This window comes from Lygodium microphyllum, chromosome 17 (assembly GCF_053477565.2).
Source record: "Lygodium microphyllum isolate KBCC chromosome 17, Lygodium_microphyllum_v1.1.10, whole genome shotgun sequence".
Lineage (NCBI taxonomy): Eukaryota > Viridiplantae > Streptophyta > Polypodiopsida > Schizaeales > Lygodiaceae > Lygodium > Lygodium microphyllum.
The window spans coordinates 99,454,795-99,480,684 of NC_141151.1; the positions used below are offsets into that span (position 1 = coordinate 99,454,795).

At 40.9% G+C, this 25,890-nt stretch overlaps 1 protein-coding gene and 1 pseudogene across 1 annotated transcript; both read right to left on the bottom strand.

Annotated features, from left to right (window-relative positions):
• Positions 1 to 424: 424 nt before the first annotated feature.
• PTAC13 (plastid transcriptionally active 13) lies at positions 425 to 25,599 on the bottom strand. The gene is made up of 4 exons (XM_087697823.1): positions 24,977 to 25,599; positions 23,251 to 23,429; positions 2,445 to 2,709; positions 425 to 907 (listed from the first exon to the last, which is right to left on the bottom strand). Exons 1-4 carry the CDS (start codon positions 25,403 to 25,405, stop codon positions 782 to 784), a joined length of 999 nt encoding a protein of 332 aa, XP_087553949.1. The 5' UTR covers positions 25,406 to 25,599; the 3' UTR covers positions 425 to 781.
• On the bottom strand, positions 4,376 to 7,703 carry LOC148022186 (uncharacterized; annotated as a pseudogene).
• Positions 25,600 to 25,890: the final 291 nt, after the last annotated feature.

Here is a 25,890-nt window from a genome sequence, read left to right on the forward strand (position 1 = left end):
CAAGAGATCATTGAGGATAAGTCCATTGAGCTTGTCAAGATCTCCTTCAAATCGTTGTCAATCCTAGGTTTCTCTATGGCTCTAATGGAATGAAACTCCTTCAAATCGTTGCCGCCTGACTCTAGACTATTTTGAACTAAGTAAAAAGGAAAACAATGACAATAGTCAATGTGATAAAAGTATGGATACCATTATCATTTCTCTTGCTTAGTCAAATAGATCAAATGTCAAAAAGACAAGAAGTGAAGAAACTTGTTGCTAATAACCTTCATTGCAAGTGGGAGCAACGATCATCTCCAAGCATTTTGGTTTGTTGTTGGACAATGTCTTTCAACTAGAAGCGATTATCTAATGACTTATATAAATAATTTCAAGAATACTTAGTGGTACCAACTTCATTAGGAAGCACCATGGAAAGATATCAAACTGGTAAATTAAACCTTGCCATAAAGCACCATGAAAAGATAGCACACTACCTTGCATCTTGTGTGCTCTTAGATGAAGCCCCATGGGAATCCTGGCTTTTCTTTTAAACTCAATGGTGGGTACGCATATCATGATTTGCACATACATATGTTTGTATACAATTAGTATCAGCCTTTTACAACCACAAGACTCTTTGTAGCCAAACCAAAGTAATGCTAGAATAATGAGGGACTACGAATGAATACAACCATATTTGTGTTTACAGTCATGTGGGGGCAAAGGGATATATGAGATCATATCCCCAATTCTGTACTCAAAGAACTTCATTTGCACAAGATTCTGTCCAACATACATGTCAAGGAGAGTCTGAAGCAGAGCCTCTATCAACATTGCTCGCTTCATTAGACTCGACAATCTCTACCACATCTAGATCCAGTTCCACATTGATTAGTTCACCACATTTGATTAGTGATGCCTCCACCTGTATAGTAAAAACATTACATACGCACGAATGCGCGTGCACGCGCACACACACACACACACACACTCACTCTCTCTCTCTCTCTCTCTCTCTCTCTCTCTCTCTCTCTCTCTACAAAAGAAGAAGAAAAGAGAAATTCTATCAGTATATACCAGAGTTCAAAAACTGAGGTGAGAACGATGTAATATAAGCCCTACATAAGACGGCATTAATACATGGTGAGATAAATAAGGGCTGAATGTGTTCTTAAATGGGATTTTTTCTCTCTCTAGAGGGTCCATTAAAAAAAATGCCTATTTATCAGAAGTGACATTTTGAGATTGAAATGATAGACAACATGCTGTTGTGATATGGACTAAACAAGTCAGTTTCCCCTTTACCATCACATCAACCTGGGTGGATTAGACAGCATCAAGGGTTTCTTGGCCACTCAACTGCACGGTTAAAAAACATCAAATCTTTTTGAAATAGGTTGAGGTTGGCCTTTCATTGATGACAGGCTGGCCCTAGTTTTGAAATGTTCCAACTTTTTGGTAACCCAATGTGATGATAGCAGTCAATTGGTGAAATTCCAGGTCTTCACATCCTACTTAAGTGACGATTTGAAGTGTTGCCATTAGTCGGTTTTATTCCAGGTCTGGAGTGTGAAGCAAGCCTCTAACACAGATCAGAAGACGAAATTTAAAAATACTATTTTGCTAATATTCCAGATCTCGAATCTGAGGCAAGCCTCTAACACACACAGATCAGAGTAAAAAATCAAAAAATATTGTTATCTTAATATCCTGATCCTGGAGTGTGAGGCTAGCCTCAAACACATATAAAATGGGAGACAAAATTTAAAAATGCTTTTTACCTTAAAATCCCGATCTCTGAGTGTGAGACAAGCCTCAAACAGACACAGAATGAGTGATTAAATTTTTAAATACTAGATTTAACAATAACAGATAAATTAAAGTTTTCTAGTAACCGCTTTCGGTGCTTTTTATTGTCTTACATAACATGTACACAAGGGACCATTCTAATCAAGTCAATCATCATAGCACCTTGCTTAGCTTTTTTTTAAATAAAAAAACTTAACCAAAAAAGGAAAAACAACAAATAACTATTTCTTACACAACAATGCATGCTTTTGCATACTTTGCTATCTTCATTGCACAGGACCAGGAACTGGCAACATGGTAAGCAACTGATGCAAGATGACTGGCCAGCAGCATAAAGCGTGTGAAGCTCTAGGAAAGAACTAAACACTTTCTTGATGAACACATAGACGAAAAAGATTGAGAGAGCCATATGAACCTCTAATACAATCTTGTTTCGTAACCTAGAAACAGGTAGCCTATTGATTAGTTGCATCAATGAGAAGATAAAAGCTTGTAGATACATCACATACAGTGGCATGCCACACAATAGCAGGATAGAAACATGTTATTAGCTGTTGTAGATATGAAACCTACAAAACAACAATGGTATTTGAAGACTTCAACAAGCAAAGGAAACAAACTTCTGCAATTCAAGATGTAGTTTAGCAGTGTACCTTCCCAATCTCATTAAGTGGACTCATAATGCACCCTTCCAGATTGATGTAAGGTCCAGACTTGACCCTTATGTTGGACCCAATAATGTTCACACCAGTTTTTCCTTCGTGTGCTTTCAGTGCTTTTCCAATAGCTTGCTTCAACTGTTTCTCCACTTTGGCTTGTTCTATGAGCCTTTCCAAGTCTTCCTCTTCCTCTTTTATCTTCTTGACCATCTTTTCTATGTCTTCAAGTGGTACAGGAGTAGGCATCACTATTGGTTCACTGTCATGAAAATTTGAATAGCATAAATATCATCACCAAGAACTGCATAAAATTTGAGGTCTTTTAAAATGAGCAAGTTCCAATCCATAATTTACAATGTTAAGAGAGTTTGTTTTGTAAACATCTGTGGATAGATTTCCATGTATCTGCAGTCCTTCCACAATATCCATAGGAAAACCATTAAAACCACCTCTTTAAAGAAGTTCCTAGTCAGGACCACCACCCCTCCACCTCCCCCCCGCACCCGGCCTCAGGATCACAAACCCATTTGATTTCTCGCTTCTCACTGTATTTTGCAAGCCCTAGTTCTGTTCTCGTTCAGTTTCTCAGGCATTTCCACACTTTTATGAAACACATCCACTGTCTGAGCTGTTACATGGGACATTGTTACAGCATTGTGGAACACAGGAATAAGAGAAGACGAGTGTTGCAGCAGCAGTGCCAGTGATCTTAGGTGCATTCCACAAGATTAGAGCCATTTGACCACATGCAGAAGCAAAACATGTGAGTGCTGCAAAGATACAAGATGCAGCCAGAAAGATGCAAGTCTAGGAGCAGGTTCATGTGACAATGTCCAAGAACAACAGAAGTTCACACCATAGTTGAGGGAAACAGGGAAACGGAAATGCAAACAGACATGGCAATTTTGGAGGAGGGGGAAACAGAAATGCCACGTCATCAGAAGGGGGGTGAGACTCGAGAGGTTAGAGCCTAGGGGCTTAGAAATTACGATATAGATTACAAGTTTCATACTCAAAATCAAAGCTGTCTAATTTCCAAGTTTTGAAAGAGTTCTACAAAAGGCATAAGCTGAAAGGAGCTTCCTGATGCGTACAAGGATTTTGAAATATAATTCATATGCTAATTGCAAATAAGGAACAATTCTAAATAAGTGCATAATGCAAAAAGAAAGTGATTGATAACTAATAATCATCTCATAGTTCCTCTTCCTCTCCATCTCCCTCTTCCTCATCCATTTGTTTGCTGAAGCAGAGGGCACGAGGATCGAGACACGCTATGCTTTCTCACAGCAGAGAGACAAAGAGAGAGAGTGCAGAGTAGTGAGGAGAGTGAGCACGACTTGTGGGTACAATGACAAGTGTACCTCTTTAGGTTTTTAGATAGATATATATATATATATATGAAAGTACAAATGTGCTAAGGGTGTGTTCACACCCGTGCACATATAAAAGGCACGATGGCCCTTTATTCCCACCACATTTCATAGTCTTCAGTTGTTGTAGGCAAATCCTCTTCATCCTTCTTATCCCCGGCATCTTGCACAAACCCAGAATCCTACTCACTTTTATGAAAACCTATATACACATCTCGAGAATACTCTTCATTTTTGTCAACGAACGTAGGTTTGCATTGACAAAAATGAGGTCATCTACTCTTTGAAGCCCTAACGATTCCTTTTCTTCATGCGGATGTCACTAAAGGTGCTCCAAAGCCTCTCTAGTGCTGATGATAAGCAAACTTGGATATGAATCCTGATAGCCAAGTTTTGAAGCTCATGTGAGTCTACTCCATAGTCCTCCCACCAAGTCACAGCACCAACATGGAATCTACAAGATAAATACAACATTGAGAAAAGAATCCCTTATTGATTCAAATTATAATACTAAAGAATGGCTGCATAAAGATTTAAAAAATGTAGATGGGATTACCTATCACATTGAGTATCATGCCACCCAAAAACTCCCTCCTTATTACAAAAGTTTGCAAGTTAATCTTTCACCAACCTGCATTCCTCTGGAGTAGGAATCGACTTCTCAAGAGTTAAATTCCAACCTCGCACCACCTCTGCATCTGCTTGAATAAAATTTTTCCCTCGTGTCGGAACTCAAGATCCAATGCATAAGCTGCAGAATGTAATGGAGAGTAATATTGATTCGACCTACTTACCGCAAGTTTTTCAATCTCTTGTAATCTAGCATTATCTATCTCAATGGATCAATTTTCTATCATCCAATCCATTGCCTCATCTTCCCAATATAGGGAACATCACTATCCACATGACGCAACAACTTCACAATGGGCAAGCACAAAAGAAGTAAATTTTTCACCTCTGGAAATAAATCCTCTTGGATGATGGTGGTATAGCATAGTTGTGACATAGCTATGCGAGAAGTAGGCCAACCCTCCCATTTTGGACTAACCACCATTTGCTTCAATGCCAGTCACATGTTGTGCAAACAGCGAAGCATTAAAAAGTTAAGTGCAAATCTAGTCTCTGCATACTTCAACAACTCTTTCTTTGCAAACTTCTTATATAATGCCAATGAGAAATGGTGACGAGTGATGAATATCACTATTTCCTTACATGTAGTAATAATGGTTTTTACCCATGGCAAAGCACCAATGTCCTTCGACAAATTCTTGAGACAATGTTCCATGCATGGACTCCATGTGATAACAAGATACTTGCTCTCTAATAAGCCACCTACTGCTCTATTGGTGGCCTCTCCATCTGATACAAATTGCACAACATTCTATGGTCCCACATATTCCACAGCCTCACTCCAAAGCTTGCATAAAACAAAAGTTGTCTTCTATCGTGGACCACACTCTGTGGACTTAATGTAAACTGCTTTGTTGTAACAAGCTGCAAGCACTCCCTCCAAAGAATGACTGTGCACATTTGTCCATCCATCACCTAGCAATGATACACCATATAAGCTCCACCTTTGCTTTATTGGTTGTATGGCCTCTTTAATGCTTGAGACCTCATCCTCGAGAAGCTTTTACCACAAGGCATCATACATGGGTGGTGTGTAGGTGGGCCCAAATTGAGCAATCTCTCTAACCATCTCCTTAAAGAAAGGAGATCACGCAACATTGAAAGGAATCCAACAAGAATTTAAAAAAAGGGGCTACTACTGCATCCACTCGTGCCTCTTACGCTGGGGATGCCAAGAAGTAAACAAAGTATTTTGTTTACATCGAGAGGCTAGTTGAGAAGATGTTGCAGTTCCATGTATATTAAAAGCACCTCCACTAGAGAAAGAAGATTGGCTTCCTCCATCTCTACGTGCATGAGGTTCAAAGGTTGCACTAGTGGGTCACCTTGATGTTGGAATAGCAAAGGGATTTTGAGGAGTCCTTGATTCTTGAAACATTTTGTGCTCTTTGTCTATTTGAACATGCTCCTCCATAAGGATCTTGGCGCAAGCCTTAATCCCAGTTCCACTGAGACCAAGTAGATGGGCTTTCACCCTTTCTATTTATCCACCTTTTTCAATGCCACAGTAATGACACATCCACCACCCAGCAGCACCTTTCTTACTATTGTACTAGCGTAAGATCTTCACTTGATCCCACCAATATTCAGCTTAGGTCCTCTCTTCTCCATGCTAGTCTCATTGAGAAAGGCTTCAGCAGCTTCGGGGTTCATATTTTGAGAGGAAGAGAAAGCTTTGGGCTCTGAGAGAGAGAGAGGTGGATGCTTAGCTTGATGGTTGATTTGGATTCTCTAGCCTTTGATGGCATGGGGCAAAGCTGAAAGACATATTTATAGCGTTTCTAGACCTAGTTGTTACCCCTTACTCCATTATTTTTAAAACTTTATGACAGATTTGATTATTGATTGTGTGGTATAGTAATTACTTTATTTCCATGATTAAAATATGTTAGACAGAAAGAGAAAAAAAGGCCTGCATCTGGACTGTTGGAGAGAAAGACAGAGACTGAGACAGAAAGATGCTAGTGGTAGTTCTAGGTTGGTTTTAAGCTCTTAGCTCATAATTAAAGTTTGGCAATAATAGGTCTGTTCTCACTGTCCAGCTCATTATTGGAGCTTGATGGAAAGTGCATTGTCAGTCTATGGTGTGGTAGAGAGAGAGAGAGAGAGAGAGAGAGAGAGAGAGAGAGATATGCTTATAACTGAAGTTTGTTAGGAAGCGGTTGTATTCTGTGGTGGTGGTGGTTGGCAGGTGGGGGGGAGAGAGAGATGCTAATAACATAAATTAGTTGGTAGGTGGAGTCTAGGCTGTGGTATAGAGGTGAGAGAGAGAGAGAGCTGTTAGTGCAGTTTTGGCGGAGTGATAGACTGTTTCTTTAAAATTTTGTGTGTTTATGTTATGTTACCACATGGGGGGGAGAGAGAGAGAGAGAGAGAGAGAGAGAGAGAGAGAGAGAGGATCTGGATTCTATTACGAAGCATGGGCCCTGGACTCTGGAGCATCACAACTATCACGACTAATTCGTGAAAGAAACGACCTGATCTTGATATCTTCAAATGCGTCTAGAGCTGGGTCGTGCCATGCAGGCCTGATTTAAAACGAAACATAAATACGTTGACTCTTAAAGTTGTTCATTATTAATAATGTTCAAGATTAAAAACAAAACATTACAACATTTTGTTGAGAAACCCTTCAACCTTCACCCGCAGTTTGCGTTTTAGCGTTTTTGCGTTTTGTGTTTAGGGTTTGCAGCCCCAAAAAGGGGCATCATCCTAGATTGACTATGCCTATTTATAGGCCACTCTCTCATTCATTCCTCACAGCTGATTCATTCAGTCCATCACCTCTTCTCTCCAGCCTCTCCACTACCCTCACACCCTTTCAAGAGGACATTGCAGTTCGTGGTTCGTGGCTATCTTCATCATCTTCCTTGTGCTACAGCACCCTTGTTCCCTTGTATCACATTCACTCCATGATTCAGATCTTCATCATTCCATTCATCACAGTTTCTTCTCTCTTCTCTTCTCCTCTCCATGTTTGCCGAGTTCACTCCATGTTCCTCCCTGCCAACCCTAATGTCTCACTGGTACATCATCTTTTGACATGGTATCAGAGCTAGATCTGCTCACCTAGCAGCGAAGATCCTCCACTTCAGTGAAGGCAAAGACCGATGGCGGGTTCGGCATCCACTTCTCTTCTTCTTCCACTGCATCAAAATCTCATTTTTGCACATTTCAGGTGTTTCAGCTTGCTGCCCACACCCCGTTCGTGGAGTACATCTCAACCGAAGCTATCCATTGCTGTCTCCATCAGTTGGCGCCCAATTTCTAGCCCTCTTCACGTAGTTTGGAGCTTATTCCAGCCAGGCGACCGCTGTTCCTGTGCAAACCTGCTGCCGTACCACCTGCCATGTCATCACAGTCCTGCTGCCTACGTTTTTAGTCTCTCTCCTACAGGCTGTCATGCCTGCGTTTTTAGTATTTCTCTCTCCTGTTGCCTGCGTTTTTTATCTTTCTCTCACCTACTACCGACGTTTTTAGTCTTTCTCTCTCCTGCAGACTGTCCTGCCTGCGTTTTTAGTCTTTCTCTCTCCTCACCTGCGTTTTTCTACTAGTTGCAACCTCTTACTGCTGGTCACATCCTCCTCCCACTAGCAGCTCACTTCCAGCCCTTCACACTGCTCTCACACCCCTTGAGGCGGACATTGTGGTTCGTGGTTCATGGTGGCTGACCTCTTCCTTCTTCAACAAGGCACACTGATATCCATGGCTTCAACACCGACAAATTGCCAATCTACTAGGTGTTCCTACTACAACACGAACGGTCATCCCACCGAAGACTATCGACATCGACCTTTACTCCCCACCCCCCCGGAGTATATGCATCTTCCACCAGGCACTCCTTGTGCCACCTCTCCTTTCTAGGCCACAGAGATTGTTCTGCATCCGCTATCGGAGTACTATGCCCAAGGCAATAAGATGCATCCGATACACACTAAGTCCTTTCGAGCACATGGAGGATCGATTGGCGCTACAACCTCCTGGAGATCGTCGCGATGCCAGCGGTAGTCTTCTCCCACTTATTTTCAGGTACAGTGGCTTCCACGACCTACGGATCTACAGTCCGCTCTATCAAGAGACAGTGATTGTTTGATACCGTCTCCTCGTCAGTCTGCTCCTTCCAGAGACAATGGCTGCTCAACTCCTTCCTCTTCTTCGGCTACCCAGTCTGCTCCATTGAGAGACAACGATTGTTGCCCACCTCTTGCTCATTCTGAGCCCCACCCTCCCCCACCCTCGACTACTCAGGTTCGAGAGGCTACCTCTGGGAGCTCTTCGGCACCCCAGATACCTTCTTCAGCATGACCGGTGGTACTTCCTTCATCATCAGACATTTCGAAGTCCGTGATCCATGAGTTATTAGATTCCCTATCTACTTCAGAGGGGGATTCAGAGAGGGATGTTATTTCTTTGCCCTCCAAGGGGCCATCTACTTCTTCTTTGACTTCAACGAGGGCCCCTCCACCTCCCACCTCAGAGGGAAAACCTACTCCACATGAAGTTCTTCACCCATCCTCTACTTTCTTAGGTGGCTATCTTCGACTAGTCATCTCTTCTACTAATACCCAAGATCTTCAGGTACCACCTAGATTGGGACCTCTGAGGTTCAACCGCGACTTGGTGATGAGGCCTTCGTATTCCTTCCAGCATGGATGCACGGAGCTAGTGGCTTCTCTCCCGAGATTGTGTTTCGGGTTTTCCAGTTCTCTCTGTCTACTGGTCTTTACTGCAGGTTCCCTTTCCGGTGGATATCTTGGATCTTAGGGATCCTCTGCATCTTCTTCCTCCTCTTCTCGTCTTGCCTTCGTCACTTGATTAGCATGGACCCACCTCCTGAGATCAAGTACGGGCATATCCTTATGGTTCTCTGCGCCACACAAACTCCAACATTCCTCCTATGCATTGCATGTTGTCATCATCTTTGTACTAGGGCACTTGGGCAAGTGAACAATTTCCCTGCGAGGGACACTGTCCAAGTGGCTCTTTCTGCATGAGCATTCTTCAGCATGTAGCATTGCATCTCCACCTCACTCTTCTCTTGTTCCCCTTTTTGGGCCTGAGAGGGGGTGTTGAGAAACCCTTCACCCGCAGTTTGCGTTTTGCGTTTAGGATTTGCAGCCCCAAAAAGGGGCGCCATCCTAGACTGACTATGCCTATTTGTAGGCCACTCTCTCATTCATTCCTCACGACTAATTCATTCAGTCCGTCACCTCTTCTCTCCAGCCTCTCCACTACCCTCGCACCCCTTCAGGAAGACATTGCAGTTCGTGGTTCGTGGCTGTCTTCATCATCTTCCTTGTGCTACAACACCCTTGTTCCCTTGTATCACATTCACTCCATGATTCAGATCTTCATCATTCCATTCATCAGAGTTTCTTCTCTCTTCTCTTCTCCTCTCCATGTTTGCCGAGTTCACTCCGTGTTCCTCCCCACTAACCCTAATGTCTCGCTGGTATGTCATCTTTTGACACATTTACTATAAAAAAACGTTTGGAAATTGGATGATACGATTCAAACAAAACATAGTTAAAAACGAAACTTCAAAATTAAAACATTTATTATTAAAAAGGTTTGGACAACACGATTAATCCAAACCACAAAGAAAGTGAGACATTAGAAGAAAATGTTTGGACGAAACGTTTAAAACAAGACGTAAATAGCAATCATTATCCTATTTCGAAAAACAAGCCAATTAACTGAAAACGTTTCGGCACCTCCCAAGGGGTGTTTTGGGACATTTCCCACTTCTATGGTTCACACAGCAAGCATGCAAGTTTCAGTGCCCAAGACTCATAGATGTCAATGCCATGACAGCCCAAGGCAATGCTTAGTTCATGCATAGAAAATACTCATTAATGTGAACTTGATGATGGCTCTACTATAATTGTGTTGCCATGCTCCAATTCAACTTTCTCACTTTGTAACGCCAATGCTGTAGCCTACTCTTATAACATAGCTCACATGTAAACAAACTAATTGCATGTCATTAGTTCTTCAGCTAGTAAGTTGTGACATGACACACATCACATCACATCACATCAGTTCATTTCATTAACACATGCCCTCACTTTGATCTTTGTTGAGAAATAGACAAATGATATATGCTCCAAGAATAGCTATCCTAAATCCCATATGCACAGTGAGAAGAGTGGAACAACTCAAAGTCTATAAAGCATTGTACTTGACTATGAAATGAATACAATGTCATGATGCTTTGTACTTTCAGTTAAGTGTAGTGTCATTGCCGATCTTACACAAGATTGTGTTTATGAGTCCAAGCTAATCTATCTTGGAACCTAATTCACTTGTGTAACAGTTTGTCTCTACTTGTTCATGTCATTATGAGTTTGGTCTCCATCTTTCAACCACCATAGCTTGTGTCATGCTCTAGATCCGCAATTTCTAACATGGTATCAGAGCCCAGTCGGGCATGGCACTAATCCTCCAACTTCATTTCACTCTTACCTAGCTCAACTTGAGCTCAGATCAACTCAGAACAAGTCTGGAACTCCAAATCCTACTCCTTCTCAATGCCCTGCTTGGCAGCCATAGCCAAACTGCACCTACCTTCAGTTGAGCATTCAGATCTCACCATAAAGGCTATGTCAGCTCTTGCTTCCTTCACCAAAGTTACTCCTTAGCTCAAGGCGCTCCCTGCTATCACATCGGACGGCGACATTACCATCTACAGAAGGCGGCATTGCGTGATCTTCAAAAACGACACAGTCTGCAACAGCGTAACGATTCGTACAGCTCTGCTCACAATACACAGCGCAATTCTCGCAGCCACCATAGGGCTTTTGTAGCAAATGAGATAAGCTTCATTGTCATGTAAAAAGTTTTAAGAATGATCAAGTGTGCAGTCCACACAGAGCAAAAAACCAGGCTGCTGCAAAAACCCTAATCCAAGAAGCCATAGCCAAAGCTTCAAAATTTGACATTCTTCACAGGTTCTTCTCACTAAAGTCATCAACAGTGATTTTAATCACTAAGCAATACTCTCTAAAGTTCATTACTGTTCTGGAAGTGCCCAAGCAAGCTCAGAAGCCATCCAGGAAGTTTATGAGAGAGAAAGCAGATCAAGTACCGACTAGTATTCATTAACACTCAACTAGTGTCAATTTGACACTGATTCTCTTGTGTCTCTTGACACATTAAAATACAAACTTTTGCTGGTTAACTAAAGTTTAGCAACATGGCAGAGCTTGAGCAAATAGCTAAATTCAATGGTAAAGGATTTCATGCATGGAAGGAGAAGGCCATGTATCAACTGATGCGAAAGGACTTATGGGACCTGTTTGAAGATGATGCAGATAGCAAGGGGGAAGATGATGAAGACGGGTTCGTTGAAAAAGACCAGCTCAAAACCAAAGAATGGAATAACAAGGCACTAGGTATCATTGCCTGGGGACTAAGTGATGATGTACTACATCATATATCTAGCATTAGAAATGCTAGAACCACTTGGGAAGAACTTGACAGAATGTTTGGTACCCAAGCAAAGAACTCAAAGGTAAAACTCCTCGTGCAGTTTTATAAACTATGTATCAAAGACAGTGCTTCTATGACCACGCACATTAACAAGTTCAAGAGCCTAAAAACCCAGCTTGCAACTCTTAAGAAGAATATTGATGAAGATGAAGCAATAGCCATACTGCTTGCAAGTGTAAACAAGGATCCATATGAGAACCTTGTGTCCACTCTAAGTAATGTTCCGAGTCTCTCACTCAAAGATATTGAGCACTCACTGCTTGATGGAGAAAGCAAATTTGAAAGCAAAGAGACCAGATCAAGGGAAAACCTTTTATACACTAGAGGAGCTACTGGACCCAAGGAAAGAGGTCGAGGATTCAACACCGACAACAAGAGTCGGATGGCATGTCAGTATTGTGGTAAAACTGGCTGCATTGTCAGTGAATGCTTCCACAAGAAAAGAGCATAGCAGATGCAGAACGACCATCACCAAAGTCAATTTATGAATGAAGAAGAAGAAAAAGACACTTCAGCTACCATCAACAACTCTTACAGGTTGTTCTAAGGAATTTGTTTCCATAGTGGATCTCTATGTTTCCCTTAGTGGATTTGATTGTAAAACCCTTGCCAAAGATGTAAAGTCTCAAGCTTTAACTTGACTAGGCTGCCTATGAGCTAGTCTTCCAGGCCATGTTATCATGTAGGGGGGGGCAAAAGCCAGCAAGTGTAGGGACTCATCATTTGAGAGGGGGTGTTGAGAAATAGACAAATGATGTATGCTTCAAGAAGAGTTGTCATGAATCCCATATGCACAATGAGGAGAGTGGAACAACTCAAAGTCTATAAAGCATTGTACTTGACTATGAAATGAATACAATATCACGATGCTTTGTACTTTCAGTTAAGTGTAGTGTCATTGTTGATCTTACACAAGATTGTGTTTATGAGTCCAAGCTAATCTATCTTGGAACCTAATTCACTTGTGTAACGGTTTGTCTCTACTTGTTCATGTCATTATGAGTTTGGTCTCCATCTTTCAACCACCATAGCTTGTGTCATGCTCTAGATCCACAGTTTCTAACAATCTTCACATGAAATACAAGCGAGTCATCTTCATGGGTCCAACACGGAAACCTCTTTGTATGAAACTGTCAGAAGTGGATGCAACAATGGAAGCATAAACATGTACTGAAATAAACTGCTAAACATAAGACAAAAGAGAAAGGAAAGAAGGAACCCTGAAGAACACAATATAAAACTCAGTGTATGCTCGGAAAATGAAATCCATATATCTAACACGAGACAATCGCATACAACAGTGAGTCACTGGCTACGTGGGCATCAGCACTGGCTCCTCTCTCCAACAAAAGATCCACACGAGTGATGGTGAATGACTGACTGAGGAGGAGGAGCTTGAATAAATAGGACAAAAATATGTCCTCAATATGATCAGGTTGGACTAGCAGTAAATGCTAAATATGACCAAAATGAAGACCATAAAAAATACCTAAAATAATCTAAATAATGCCCAACCCTAAAGCATGCACAAACTCATGCATGAGCTGACATATTTGCTAACACCCACTCTTAAATCATGGGTGATCTAATACAATACAATGGTACAATGATAATGAATCATAAACCATATAACATAGAACCACCAAGTAGAACCATGGATACCTAAGCAATGGGTGTGCACTGCGCAAGCCACCACCAAGGTGCCTTGAAGAAAACCTTATGTCAATGTCAATCATACTAGCACTTGAAAATAGAAAAGATCATAGCATATCTCTATGTTTGTCGCAATGTCTCGCAGTAGCATACATGAGCATCCTATTAAAAATGCCTCTAGAATATACATTGTCGGAGCGTTTGGAATCGAAAGTCTACCTCGGGGGTAAGAGACAGTAGGGTGAAGGGAGATTCAAGGAGAGGAGTAGACAAAAGAGAAAGGGATTAAAGAAATAGGAGATGTAGAAGAGAATTGATAGAGATGAATCCTATCAAATTATTTCAACATCCTATCATACATGGAAGACATCAGCTTATAATCATAGCTCATAGCCAAATACATCCAAATAAAGGAGGATTGAAGCCCAAGACACACTGAGACAATAGCCCAGCTCATACACAAATACACAATATAACCCATGAACATAATCCATGATCCATGTTGTTGTCGTCCATTGGCTATTATAGGTACTCACCTCAAAAGTACATGTAGCTTCAATCTAATAGTGGTAGAAGCCTTTACAATTAGGACATATTTCAAATACTTTTGGCAAATCCCTATCAAAGCTAATGAAGTACTTCGGCCCTGTCAATAACCTGTTAATAACAGGGTATTCTAGCCCTCAAACAAAGCTTCAAAATGCATACAAATCCAATCGTAAGCTCCTCTAATGAATGCCCGAGGTTGCCTTGCTGTTTGGGGACCATATCCAATACATACTTGCATTTAGATCACTTGCAAACTCTTCCAAATTGAGTGGATTATGGGCTGCCCTGTTTATGACACTTTTGAACAGTCCAAAACAGCCCATAGACCAAGAAAAATCACTCCTTTGGCTGCCCAAATGGTACACTAAATCCTCAGGCAAGATTCAAGCTTTCTCTCTCATCTTGGCTTTCTCTCTCATCTTCTCCAACCCATTCTCTCTCAAATTTCTCTCTCATCTTGGCTTTCTCTCACCTTCTCCAACCCATTCTCGAGAGATCTCAGCATTTCTCGGCCACTTTGAGCAGATCTCAACCAAATTTGGTGGACAGCATAAAGATCTCTACTATTAAATTTCTACAAAAATTAGGTTTTGACAACCACCTCAAGACCCGTACCAATTGATGAAGGCATCGTACACTAAATTCAACATCTGAAATTTGTGTAATTGTCAGGGAATTCAAATGCTAGCCCATTCGTTGTAATTTGGGGCAACATTTGGCTAGTTGGTGGTTCCCTTTATGCAAGTCCTGGGTGAAAAATTAAGAGGCAATTGGCCCAAATTGATCGTTAATTGTTGCTATAGCAAAGAGGCTTTTTAGAACAGCAAAAGAGATTGTGAATCTTAGCTTGTACTCATTTCATTAGCAATCAAGTTAAAGAAATACCAAAAGAGGCACCAGTTTTGGGGCCAACAGGGTGTCCGATGTCCGAGATTATTAAGGTAATTTGTGCATTTCAAGTTACATTCATTTGCTGATTGTTGTAGTTAAGTGCTTAATCAGGGAATTACCACCCTTTCCAAGAAGGAAGATTGGTTTCACACATATATATCCTCACGTAGGTCACCATTCAAGAATGTCATCTTGGTGTTCAATTGATATACCTTCCAATCATAATTTGCAGCCATAGCAATAATACACCTAACTATAATCATATGGGATGTAGGAGCAAATGTCTCCTAATAATCGATACCCTTCTTCTGTGCATAGACTTTGGCTACCAAACATGCCTACAACCATCAACCTTGCACTTCAATTTATAGACCCATTTGGTTCCAACGGCTTTCTTGCCAAGTGGCAACTCAATAAGTTCCCAAGTATTATTGGTGGCAATAGAATCTAATTCTTCTTACATGGCATGTATCCAATGTACATCCTATTGGGCTTCTTCCAAGAAACTACACTCATCTTTCTCTAATTGAGCTCATAAATGCATATTCATCACAAGAATCATCTACTTCTGAAAGATCAACTGCATGAGCCTCCCCACATGATGTGCTGCATTTAAAATAACCATGCGAAAAGACTACATTTTTGGCACAAATTACATCTCTACTAACAAATCCTTTTTGTGTGTGTGGATCATATAATTGATAGCCTTTGCTTTCCAAACTATAGCCAATAAAAATGCCTCCTTCAGCACGCATGCATAAGCTATGCATCCAAATACTCCAAAATAATCAACCTTCGGTTTGTTTCCATATGAAGCCTCAAAAGGTGTGATAGTCTTTAGTATCTTCGTTAGCGTAGGATTCAAAACATGACTAGCACACTAAAGTCTCTCTAACCAAAACTTATGCGGTAGCTCTTTGCTCTTAAGCATACATCTGGTTATCTCCATGCGTGTGTGATTCTTTCTTTCAGCCACTCCATTTTGTTGAGGTATCATTCTCACATTGGTCTCATGTGTAATGCCATGCTCAAGCAAAAATGTCTTAAATGCACAAGACATAGACTCCCCAACCCTTGATCCGAACATAAGGTCTACACCTTTAAAATTGTTTCTACTTCCAATTTTGCAACCAAGTGTTTGAAGTGCATAAATACATCCTAGAATAGAAAAGTTCTGCACATCATGAGAACTTCTCTCATATGCGTCCAACAAAAATAGGCCCTTACACACGATACCTGACAATCAAACAGCGTAGTTCAGCTCTCTGTCTCTAGTAATACACTTGTCATCCTCAAAGATGACCTCAAATCCATACTTATTGAAAGCTCAAATGAACAATAGATTCATTGTGATACTAGGCACAAACGAGACATGTAGAAGCATAAAATCCAAGCCATCTACAGTAGTGATCAGCATGAACAAATACCACAAACATCATAACAGATGTTATTAGCACATGTAGCACATTTCCCTGCAAAGGCTAAATGCAATGATGTGATCAAACACTTCCGTGAAGTGATGTGCCCAAATGCCCCACTGTCAAAATATGAAGCATGCTGCATTTCAGCAACACTAAATGCACTACCAGCCATGAAAGTGTCATTATTGCATGTCAGCAATGCATAGTCCTCCTCTACAAAGCTGGTTCTAACATCCCTATCCGAAGACCGAGTGGCACATGTCTCCTGGAGTTCTTTTTCTTCTCCTTGGCCAACCTTTTCCTGCATTCATCAATGTAATATCCTAGTTTCTTACTGCAGTGGCATTTCTCCTTTTTCTTTGTCTTTTCTATATCTTGGGCAGCCTTGTTAGATTGCTGTCCCATATCAACCTTGGGCTGATTTTTTATGTACTGCTTTGCTTTACCCTTGCCTTTATATTTAGAGAGCATGGGCTACATCCCTTGAAAGCATAGCAACATTTCTCCAAGTCTGTTCCTCTTGTCATAAGAGGCCTTCCAATTCCACCAATGTAAGGGGCTGTTGTAGCAAGTTCATCCATATGTACATTAGCAAGTTCTAGCAAGTTCTCTCCATAAGTAAGAGATTTTGGCTTTATTACGAGCTCCAAACATGTGTTCCAAGACATCCCAAGCTACTTTAGAGGTCTTGCATGACCATATATGACGTATGATAGCTCTCTTAACTGACAAGGCACTCAATGACAAAGCCTGTGCATCCTTTGAATCCTATCTCCTCTAATTTGCTATAGGAGGAGCAAGGGCAACAACAAGAGCAGTTGGCTATACTCAAGTACCACGCTAAGGTGTTTAGGTGCAAGCTCACTTGGTCTCTACAAATCTTTTGTGACATGATCCCATGGATCATTCGCAACAAAGACTGCGCACCATAAAACTCCATAGGGGATAGTTGGTGCGATCTAGTTTGTCCTCATGAGTGAGGACTCCCAAAATGTTGCTCAAATCCCCAGTATTGTGATTTGACATTGCAGTAAATTAATGCACAAATTGAGAAACCAAACACTTCCAAGTTGGAGTGTGAAATACTCGACTGATTACCAAAATCCCAACACGGGATACTAAAGCAAGCACAAAACTGTCAAAACTATCAATCTTCTCGAAAAGCGTGCCTACTCTACACAAAGCAGCACCCAATCTGCAATTTACAGCAATTCAGTGCTGTATTACTGCATGTGCCTTGAGATACATGCCATTAAATGCAGCACCTTGATCCTGAAAATCCCCAATTTTTACAACAATTTTCCAAATTTGTACAAATTTCTCAGCCCAATGTTACATAAACAGCAAAACAATACTGTTGCAACACTTGTCCACTGCTTTGGGATACATGCCATGCAAAAACCCCAAACCTCAATGAAGAAATTCTGAGAAATTGCAGAGATTTTATACTTATAACCTGAAAATCCGATGATATGTCATGCCGAGATGTGTGCTAGACGCAAGAATCACAGAAGCGCCATATTCTTGCACAAATCTCAAGGAAATTGTTGCTGCTTTTTGTCTTCAGCCATCTGCGCTTTGATTTCTGCATTATTTTATTCAGTATCTACATCTAATGCCTGTAGCTGTATTGTTATATGTAAACTCAACTGATGGCAAATAGTGCTCCCACTATGTTTTGTGGTCTGAAACATAGCACCTCAAAAGATCCAATACCGTGGAATTTGCTTCCTCAAACTAACCATCTGTCTACAGATAGAAGAATCATAAGAATTTTAGCATGGTACCCATATTCTCAAACAACCCCTTTCAGAATAAACTGGTCATCCGAGGGTCTCAATCACTAATGATCAACTCTGGCATACCATGATACTTAAAGATGTGTTGCAAAAATAATCGTACCATATGATTAAACATTATTTTCTTCCTCATCAAAATGAAATGGGCATGTTGTTAGCAGAGTATGCCAACTCATGTGTGAGTCTGAGCATGTATTATGGCTGGGCACATTAGATAGTTATTTTAGGCATTTTTAGTGTCTAGCATTTTGTGCTATTGTGGCATTTATTGCTGCCAATCAGCCAGTATTAAATGCTGGCCGACCTGACATATTTTATGGCATTATTCATACCTAAATATATTATGGGCTCCTCCTTGGATAGTTCAGTTCATCACCTGGAGGTCCCATGGAGAGAAGAGCCAGTGCTAGTGCCCACGCAGCCAGTGACTCACTTTGTATGCAACAATCTCGTGTCTGATATATGGATTCCATTTCCCGAGCGTACATCTGAGTTCTCATTTGTATTGTGTTCTTTCTTTCGCCTTCTCTCTCATCTTGTGCTTCAGCAGTTTATTACAGCTTATGTTTACGCTTCCATTGCTTCACAACTTCTAACATGATATCAGATTTCAAGATTTGTGCTTTTGCTGTGTTTTCTTGTTGCTTGGCTGGAAAGAGGAAAATTTTGATCACGGATAGGTTGCCTAGGCACTAGCAAACAAGGAAATATCAGGAAGCAACAGTGAACAGCGATTGGAAGCGTGTAAATCCATTGTAATAGATTGAACAACACGAGAGAAAAAAGAGACTGCAAAGAAAAGAAGCACATTGCAAAAAAACTCACAAGAAGAATACCCAAGAAATGGAATTCCGAATCCATATACCAAGACAAGAGACAATACAAGACAACAACGAGTCACTAGCTGAGTGGGCAATGGCATTGGCTCCCTCTCTCAAATAGGACCTATTGTAGGGTGCGCATTGAGACAACTAAGGAGGAAGCCCCGGCATATAAATAAGTTATAAATAGGGTATATCCATGCAAAAGTTGGCCAGCCCAATGAATAATAAACCAATCAGATTGGCCAGCCAACAATAAACGCCAATAAATCAAGTGCCTAAAACACAACCAAAATCAAGACTGGAAAATAATGTGCCCAGCCTATTGATACACAAACAAACTCGTATATGAACTGCCTAATCTACTAATACCAACATCAAGGAAGGAAGGCTAACCATAATAAAAGACGTCTTTCTTTTGAGAGAACGTGTCACGAGGATGTGAAATTTTATTATTTTGCTTAGCATTTGATTGAAAGTTGATCAAATGTGCAAATGTGACTTGCACATGTGAGGTGCATGTCAATTATTTCACAATCTGGGACCAGGACCCCGAGATATCAGTTGGTACCAAAGGCAAAAGTTGTAATAAGTTATGTCTAACAAGTACTAGGTGATACCTGGTGTTAGATTTGGGCCCAAACAAATTTGTTGGCCACTAATGTCAATGGTAACATTAAAGACTAGGCATTAATTAATTAATTAATGCCGATCCAAGGATCAATAACTGCTTAGGGATACTTGGAAGACAAATTGGCCTAGCAAATGAATTGGCTGGTGAAATTAAATTTTTGAGCACTAGGATAGTGTTAAATTAATTTTCAAAATTAATATTCTAAAATTTAATTTAATAAACTAGTTAATGTTAAAAAATGAGACTAGAAGGCTGCTACTTAGCAAAAACTTGCCCATGCAAGTGGAAAATACGTTTTTCAAGCTAGGAGAGAGAGAGAGGGGGGGGGGGATGCTGCTATTGCTACTACGGCAATTGACAAGCCAGTTCTAGCGAGCAAGAGACCCTCCAAGAGCTAGAGACATGTCAAAAGAATCTACAACAATTGATGACAGCAATTTGAGGGCTGTTTCAACCAGGTAATATCACATTCAGGGTATTTCATCAATGGAGACAACTTTCATGGCTGTCTAGACAAGGCAACAACAACTAATTTCTTCCATTTTCTCGAGATTGAAGTGTGAATTTTCTAATTTTCTCTTCAACATTCTCTCTCGTCCGCCCACCTATTCTCATCCTCTCTTAGCAATTTCCAACAAAATCAGCCATTGGAGGTAGAGGTTTTGACCAATCTTTGCTGTTAACCCTAAATTATAGCAGAAATTAGAGTTTAACAATCACCTCAGGATGTGTGCTTAGAATTGAAAGCCTAGAACTTGAATTCCAATAATTGAAATTGAAGAATTTCAAGGTGATTCAAGAGGTCAACCAACCAATTTCAATTTAAGGCTAAATTTGTTTTGCAAGGAGCAAGGTGAGAGCCAATTTCCCAAGCAAACCAAGGGACCAACTGGTTTGAAGGCTTGTTGGTCATTAATGATAACAAGTAGCACTTGGATTAGCGGAGGAGATCAATGAATCTCCATTGAACTCCATCCATTTGCAATAAAAGATAAAGAAATACCAAAAGGAACGCCGGTTTTGGGGCCAACAAGCTGTCCATTTCCAAGATTAAGTGGTAACATTTGCATTTTCAATTTATATAATTTTATACTTGCTGTAATTAGTGTCAAATCTAGTTATTTACCTGAAGAAGAAGATTGGTTTCATGGTTCCATTGTTGGAATACCCTCAAATCCCTTGACTTGGTGGGCCCTAGGCACCTAATTGAGGATCAAAAGTTTTCCTCAAGTGCTAAAATTGTGTTCGGTTGAGCATTTACACCATGTAATCTTACAGTGAGATGGAATCAAGCAATGACGATGCATGTCATTTTGCAAATGCACATAATGAAGGGGAAAATGCAATGCCTGATCTTGGAAGAGGCTTACACCATGGATAGCAAGGAGAAAATGTGGTTGTGAATCAAGAAGCAGGTCCTTCAAGGCCACAAGATGCTAATGACCAGTAAGGAGATAAAGAATATGAAGCCAATTCAACGCTCAGATGAAGGCAGCAGCTAACATCTTTGTTCATTTGGCCACCTATACAAGGGCATTCACCGCCCTCCACTCTACTACTCATTTTGACTGGTCATTCTTCCGCAACTCAGTGTTTGCCCTCATCCCCATCAGCTGGTCGTGCGTCTTCTAGAGCTGGCAACCTAATCTACAACTACTACCACACATCCAGAGGCTGCCCAGCCTGTTATGATCTGTCCTAGAGGTTTTCAACATGCTGGCAATTTCAGTTCATGCTGCCTTCTGCTGTGCTGGTGGCCACCCTGCTGTCCTTGACCTTTGACTTCAATGCCACATCTGCATTTTGCATCCTACATGCACTCTCCATGCTTGCGACTTCGTCCTAGCTAATTGCGACCAGCTGGCAGCACTCCTGCTGCATTTTGTTGGGGGAGGTAGTCTATGGGCAGCTGACAGCACTCAAACGTCTTTCTTCAGCTGTGTTTGCAGATTTCTGGTCTCCTACAGCAGGCACCATTCTCATCCATCATCCATTTCTTATAGGAGCCCATCTTCGTATGCATTCTTGCATTTTCTGATCATCTACAGCCAGCATTGTTGTGTTTGCCATACACACTCTATGTTTCTCTCTACGAACTCTACCATTTCTGCACAACATTAACCACCTAGAGATGCCTCAAAGGTTTAAGGCATATGGGACAAAAGCACAACATGTCATCAAGATTACAATCCACTTTGCATGTGCCTGATGGTACTTGCTACCAACCAAAAAGACAAAAAATTTGGGAAAACATGTTACTGAATATATCATGATGCTGCAAGGGAGATTCAATAAGATGCCCATGGTTATGAAACCCCTCAATGGCTACTCTACCCTCTTCATAAACTGCCCACTTCCCTGTTTCCGTTGCAGCTTTACCCTTGCATAATTCTGCTCTCGTCTCCTTGAGGTACCCCAGGCTCAGCTCATCTACGACCACTACTTAGTTCCTTTAAGTAACTTGAACTGCTTCAAAACCTCAATCTTCTCCCTTTTCTCTTGATATTTCAAGATGGCATTACCTTTTAGTTTAATCATGCATAGCTTTCTAATATTAGTAAGGAGAGAAATGCAACAAATCGATATTTGCATTTGGCCCAGCTCACGAATATAATGCTGCAATTCTAACCCTTCAAGTTCAATCACATCAACCTGATACCCATTCTTCAAGTACACCACCAACTTGAATATAGCATGATAATACATCCCAAAGATCTTCCTCTATAATGCCAGAAATAAATTTGGATGATTTTGTGGGACGACAATGTACAATAGAGAGGCCAAGCACACTCCGCGTCTCCATGTCAGACAAGCAGAGGATCCACTGCAAAGTATAAACAGTGGCTATAAGATTGCAAGAGGTGAGGTTAGCCACAACAACAAGAGATACTCATGAATAGGTTACATTGCATGGATATGGATAAGGAAAATCCTTTTCATCAAGGAGGGACAGGCCAAATCATCAAATCCAACATAGCTGCCACATAACTGAACCTAGCAATTTGATTGCTAGCCCAGCTGCCAACATCCTATCCATCACACTCCTGCTAAATGGTCCAATTCACTTCCTCTCTCACTGAAGTAGGCATAACTGAATGTAAGTGAGCGCAGAATTCACTCCATTCAGGGCATTTAACCATGAGATCTTGCTTACACAAAGATTAGTTGTTGTCCATTGCAGCTTCTACAGTCCTCTTGAGACATCTACAAAGACTGCCCTGTTTGGTCTCCCTTTTGTCCTTTAAATACCCTAGCCCCCAAAGACCCTATTCAAATTTTATCTTGTGCCTGACATTCACCGATGTAACCCAGTCCTACTTCTCTTGCTTTCAATGTATTCTATTCAGTGTCCTTATTGCTTTAAAACAGTCCTTCCAATTTGCTGCTGTGTTTAAGGATTGTACATGAGGAATAGATTCATCAGTAGATACACGTGAGTGTAAGGAAACACTAAATCATTGTTAAGCTTCAATAGTTTCGATAAAATCACAAACACTACAGTAAAGTGAAATGCAGTCAAGTAAGTACTGACACTCACAGAGAACCAACTTTTCTTCCAAAGAATCCCTTGCACCTTGGCACTCTCCTAATGACATCATGCATCGGTTTGGACATCACAAATCGAGCAAATACACAACCTGAATGGAGCCTTCTCCTGGATTTTGAGATGCTTCCATCCTTCATTTTCCTTTTTGAAGGCACAGTTGGAACAAAGATCTGTACAACACGAGACCATAACTAAAAATAGCAGTACATCAAAGAGACTTTAACGTACATATAAACAAATGATAGCTCTTCCAAGACTATAATCATAAGATGTATGTAACCCAGTGCAAGCTAATTTAGACATTTCAAAAACAGGTGAAAATTGATGCTTCAGCAGATTTCAATACTTTCTTTGTCAAGGAAAAAGACATTTCCCCCATTAAATACACCCCCTAATGTAAACATTGGTTAAGGAGAATAGGCACTGACATATTAATAGAAGGCAGACTTCTAAACACCAAATTAGGTGTCAAGTTGGCCACACCCTAAATTGTCAAACAAAGGAGAATTTTAGGAAACTTCTGAAACTCGCACTAGATGTTGTCTGGCCTTGCATCACACCTATTATATGTAGTTTTATAGTTATAGTCTGCTGTTTTGTAATGCACAAAGATGAAATTTACTCAATTCAAACATAAAAATTACTGAGTTCAAGTTACTTCTATTCATCCATACATGACCAGAGTTACAACATTTTACACTCTCAAAAGCACTGGTATGATCCTAAGATCACTTGAAATATCAAGTACCCACCTAGATTGTGACTTTCTAGTTAATAAATCAAATCCTAGATGTAATAAGCATGGGTTGTAGCTCAACAAAATGATTGCATTGGAAGACAGCTCAACATGCCAAAACCCAAATTAATACACTGCATTGTAAAGTTTGCATAAAATTTGAGACCCTAAAGCTCGAAAAGCTGAACAGTAGAAATCAGAAAACAAGAAAGATGAGTAAGACAGACAAAGACAGAAAGAGTGAGAGAGTGAGAGGAAGAAAGTCGTATTAAGATCTATTAGAGACCAAAATGACCACAAGAACCCAAAAAGAGTACCACTGATCAATGATTTATCTCACCATGGAATAACAAAGAAAAATAAGAAAGGGGATATTGACATGATTGTATACAAGAGCTCCTAGCTCTCCTACCATCCTACAAGATCCATCACAGGACTATTGTGGACAGATTTCAGCTCCTACATGCTAAAATCTGGTGAAGTGCATCTCTTTGGTTATGTCCAACAGTATGAGAGATGGTAGTCTAGATCCTCAAACAGCCTTGTAGATGTTGTCTGGTCCAAGGGCAAAACCATCTAGTTGCTAAAATTCTCTCTTAACATTCTAAGAGGGCCTAAATGCTTCGTGAGCTCGAGCATAGAAGATTAAAACTAATGGGACAATCACGATCCATGTTATGTTCTAGTTAGGACAATAGGCAATCTCCAACTCTCTTTTACTCAAAGATGCACTCTCAAACATAATGAAAGTAAATGTCATGCAAGGATGGAACACCAAACCCATTTCCATGTTATTAGAACTGGAACACCTTGTAAAGAATATGTAGGATAGCTGAAAGTGAGTCCACACTACCACTTTGAAGCTCTACAAATGCATGTTAAAGCAATGTAAATAAGAAAAGGGCACATGATACGATTGACAAATAGAGAATGGATAAACTCTTGGAAACTGTCCAAATGCTCAGAGTAACATGCTTTTACCTCAAATTCTTCATCTGGAAAATTGATGAAGACCGCTTTGGAGATCAATTCAGCCATCTCAGCCTCAGAGTTAGATGGCACAAACACCATCCACCACTGCAAGCCACGTGCCCTCAGGCGACCCATATTGAGCTCGTGCTTCAGTCCTTTAGGAGGAGGTTTTTCCTTCTCAAGCATTCTTCTTTCAACCTGTTCTCTCCAGGGGGTTCTCTCTGCTTTGAGCTGCTCCCTTCTCTCATTTCTCTGCTTTCTGCGTTCTTTCGCAGACAATGTCTCTTCTTTGGTCTCCACTGCGAGCACAGGCACAGCTTGGGCCGAAGGAGCAGCTTGGCATGTGACAGAGGAGGAGGGTGTACAGCAAGTCCGATGGGAGAGCTGCAGGAGAGCTCTCGAGGCTGGAGATGGAGGCAAGTGGGTTGCGCAATACATTGCTTGCCAGTCTTTAAACACCCACACACACACAGACTCGTGTGTGTGTGTGTGTGTGCGTGCGTGCGTGCGTGCGCGCGCGCCCGCGTTCGTGTGTTCCGATGGCGCCCACAAATCAGATCACTTGTGCAGACGCAGCGCCCGCTATGGCTGGCCAGCCACTGAAGTAACCGATCTCTCCATTCACCATGTGTAATAATAATCAGGCTAGATAACATACGGTTTCGTACAAAATACCCCTTCTCCTTACTATGCTTATAACAGTAGTATTAATCACGTTAGTGATAGTAGTCTGCTTACTGTGCTTATAATAGTAGTATTAATCACGTTAGCTTAAGCTTTTCTTTTGTGAAAAATACCGCTTTTTATCATTAAGGTGCAAAAGTCCATGGATATCCGTCTTGAGTCAAAGATATCCAATCATAAGAAACAACTAGCATCATTATGGTCCATGGATATCCGTCTTGAGTCAAAGATATCCAATC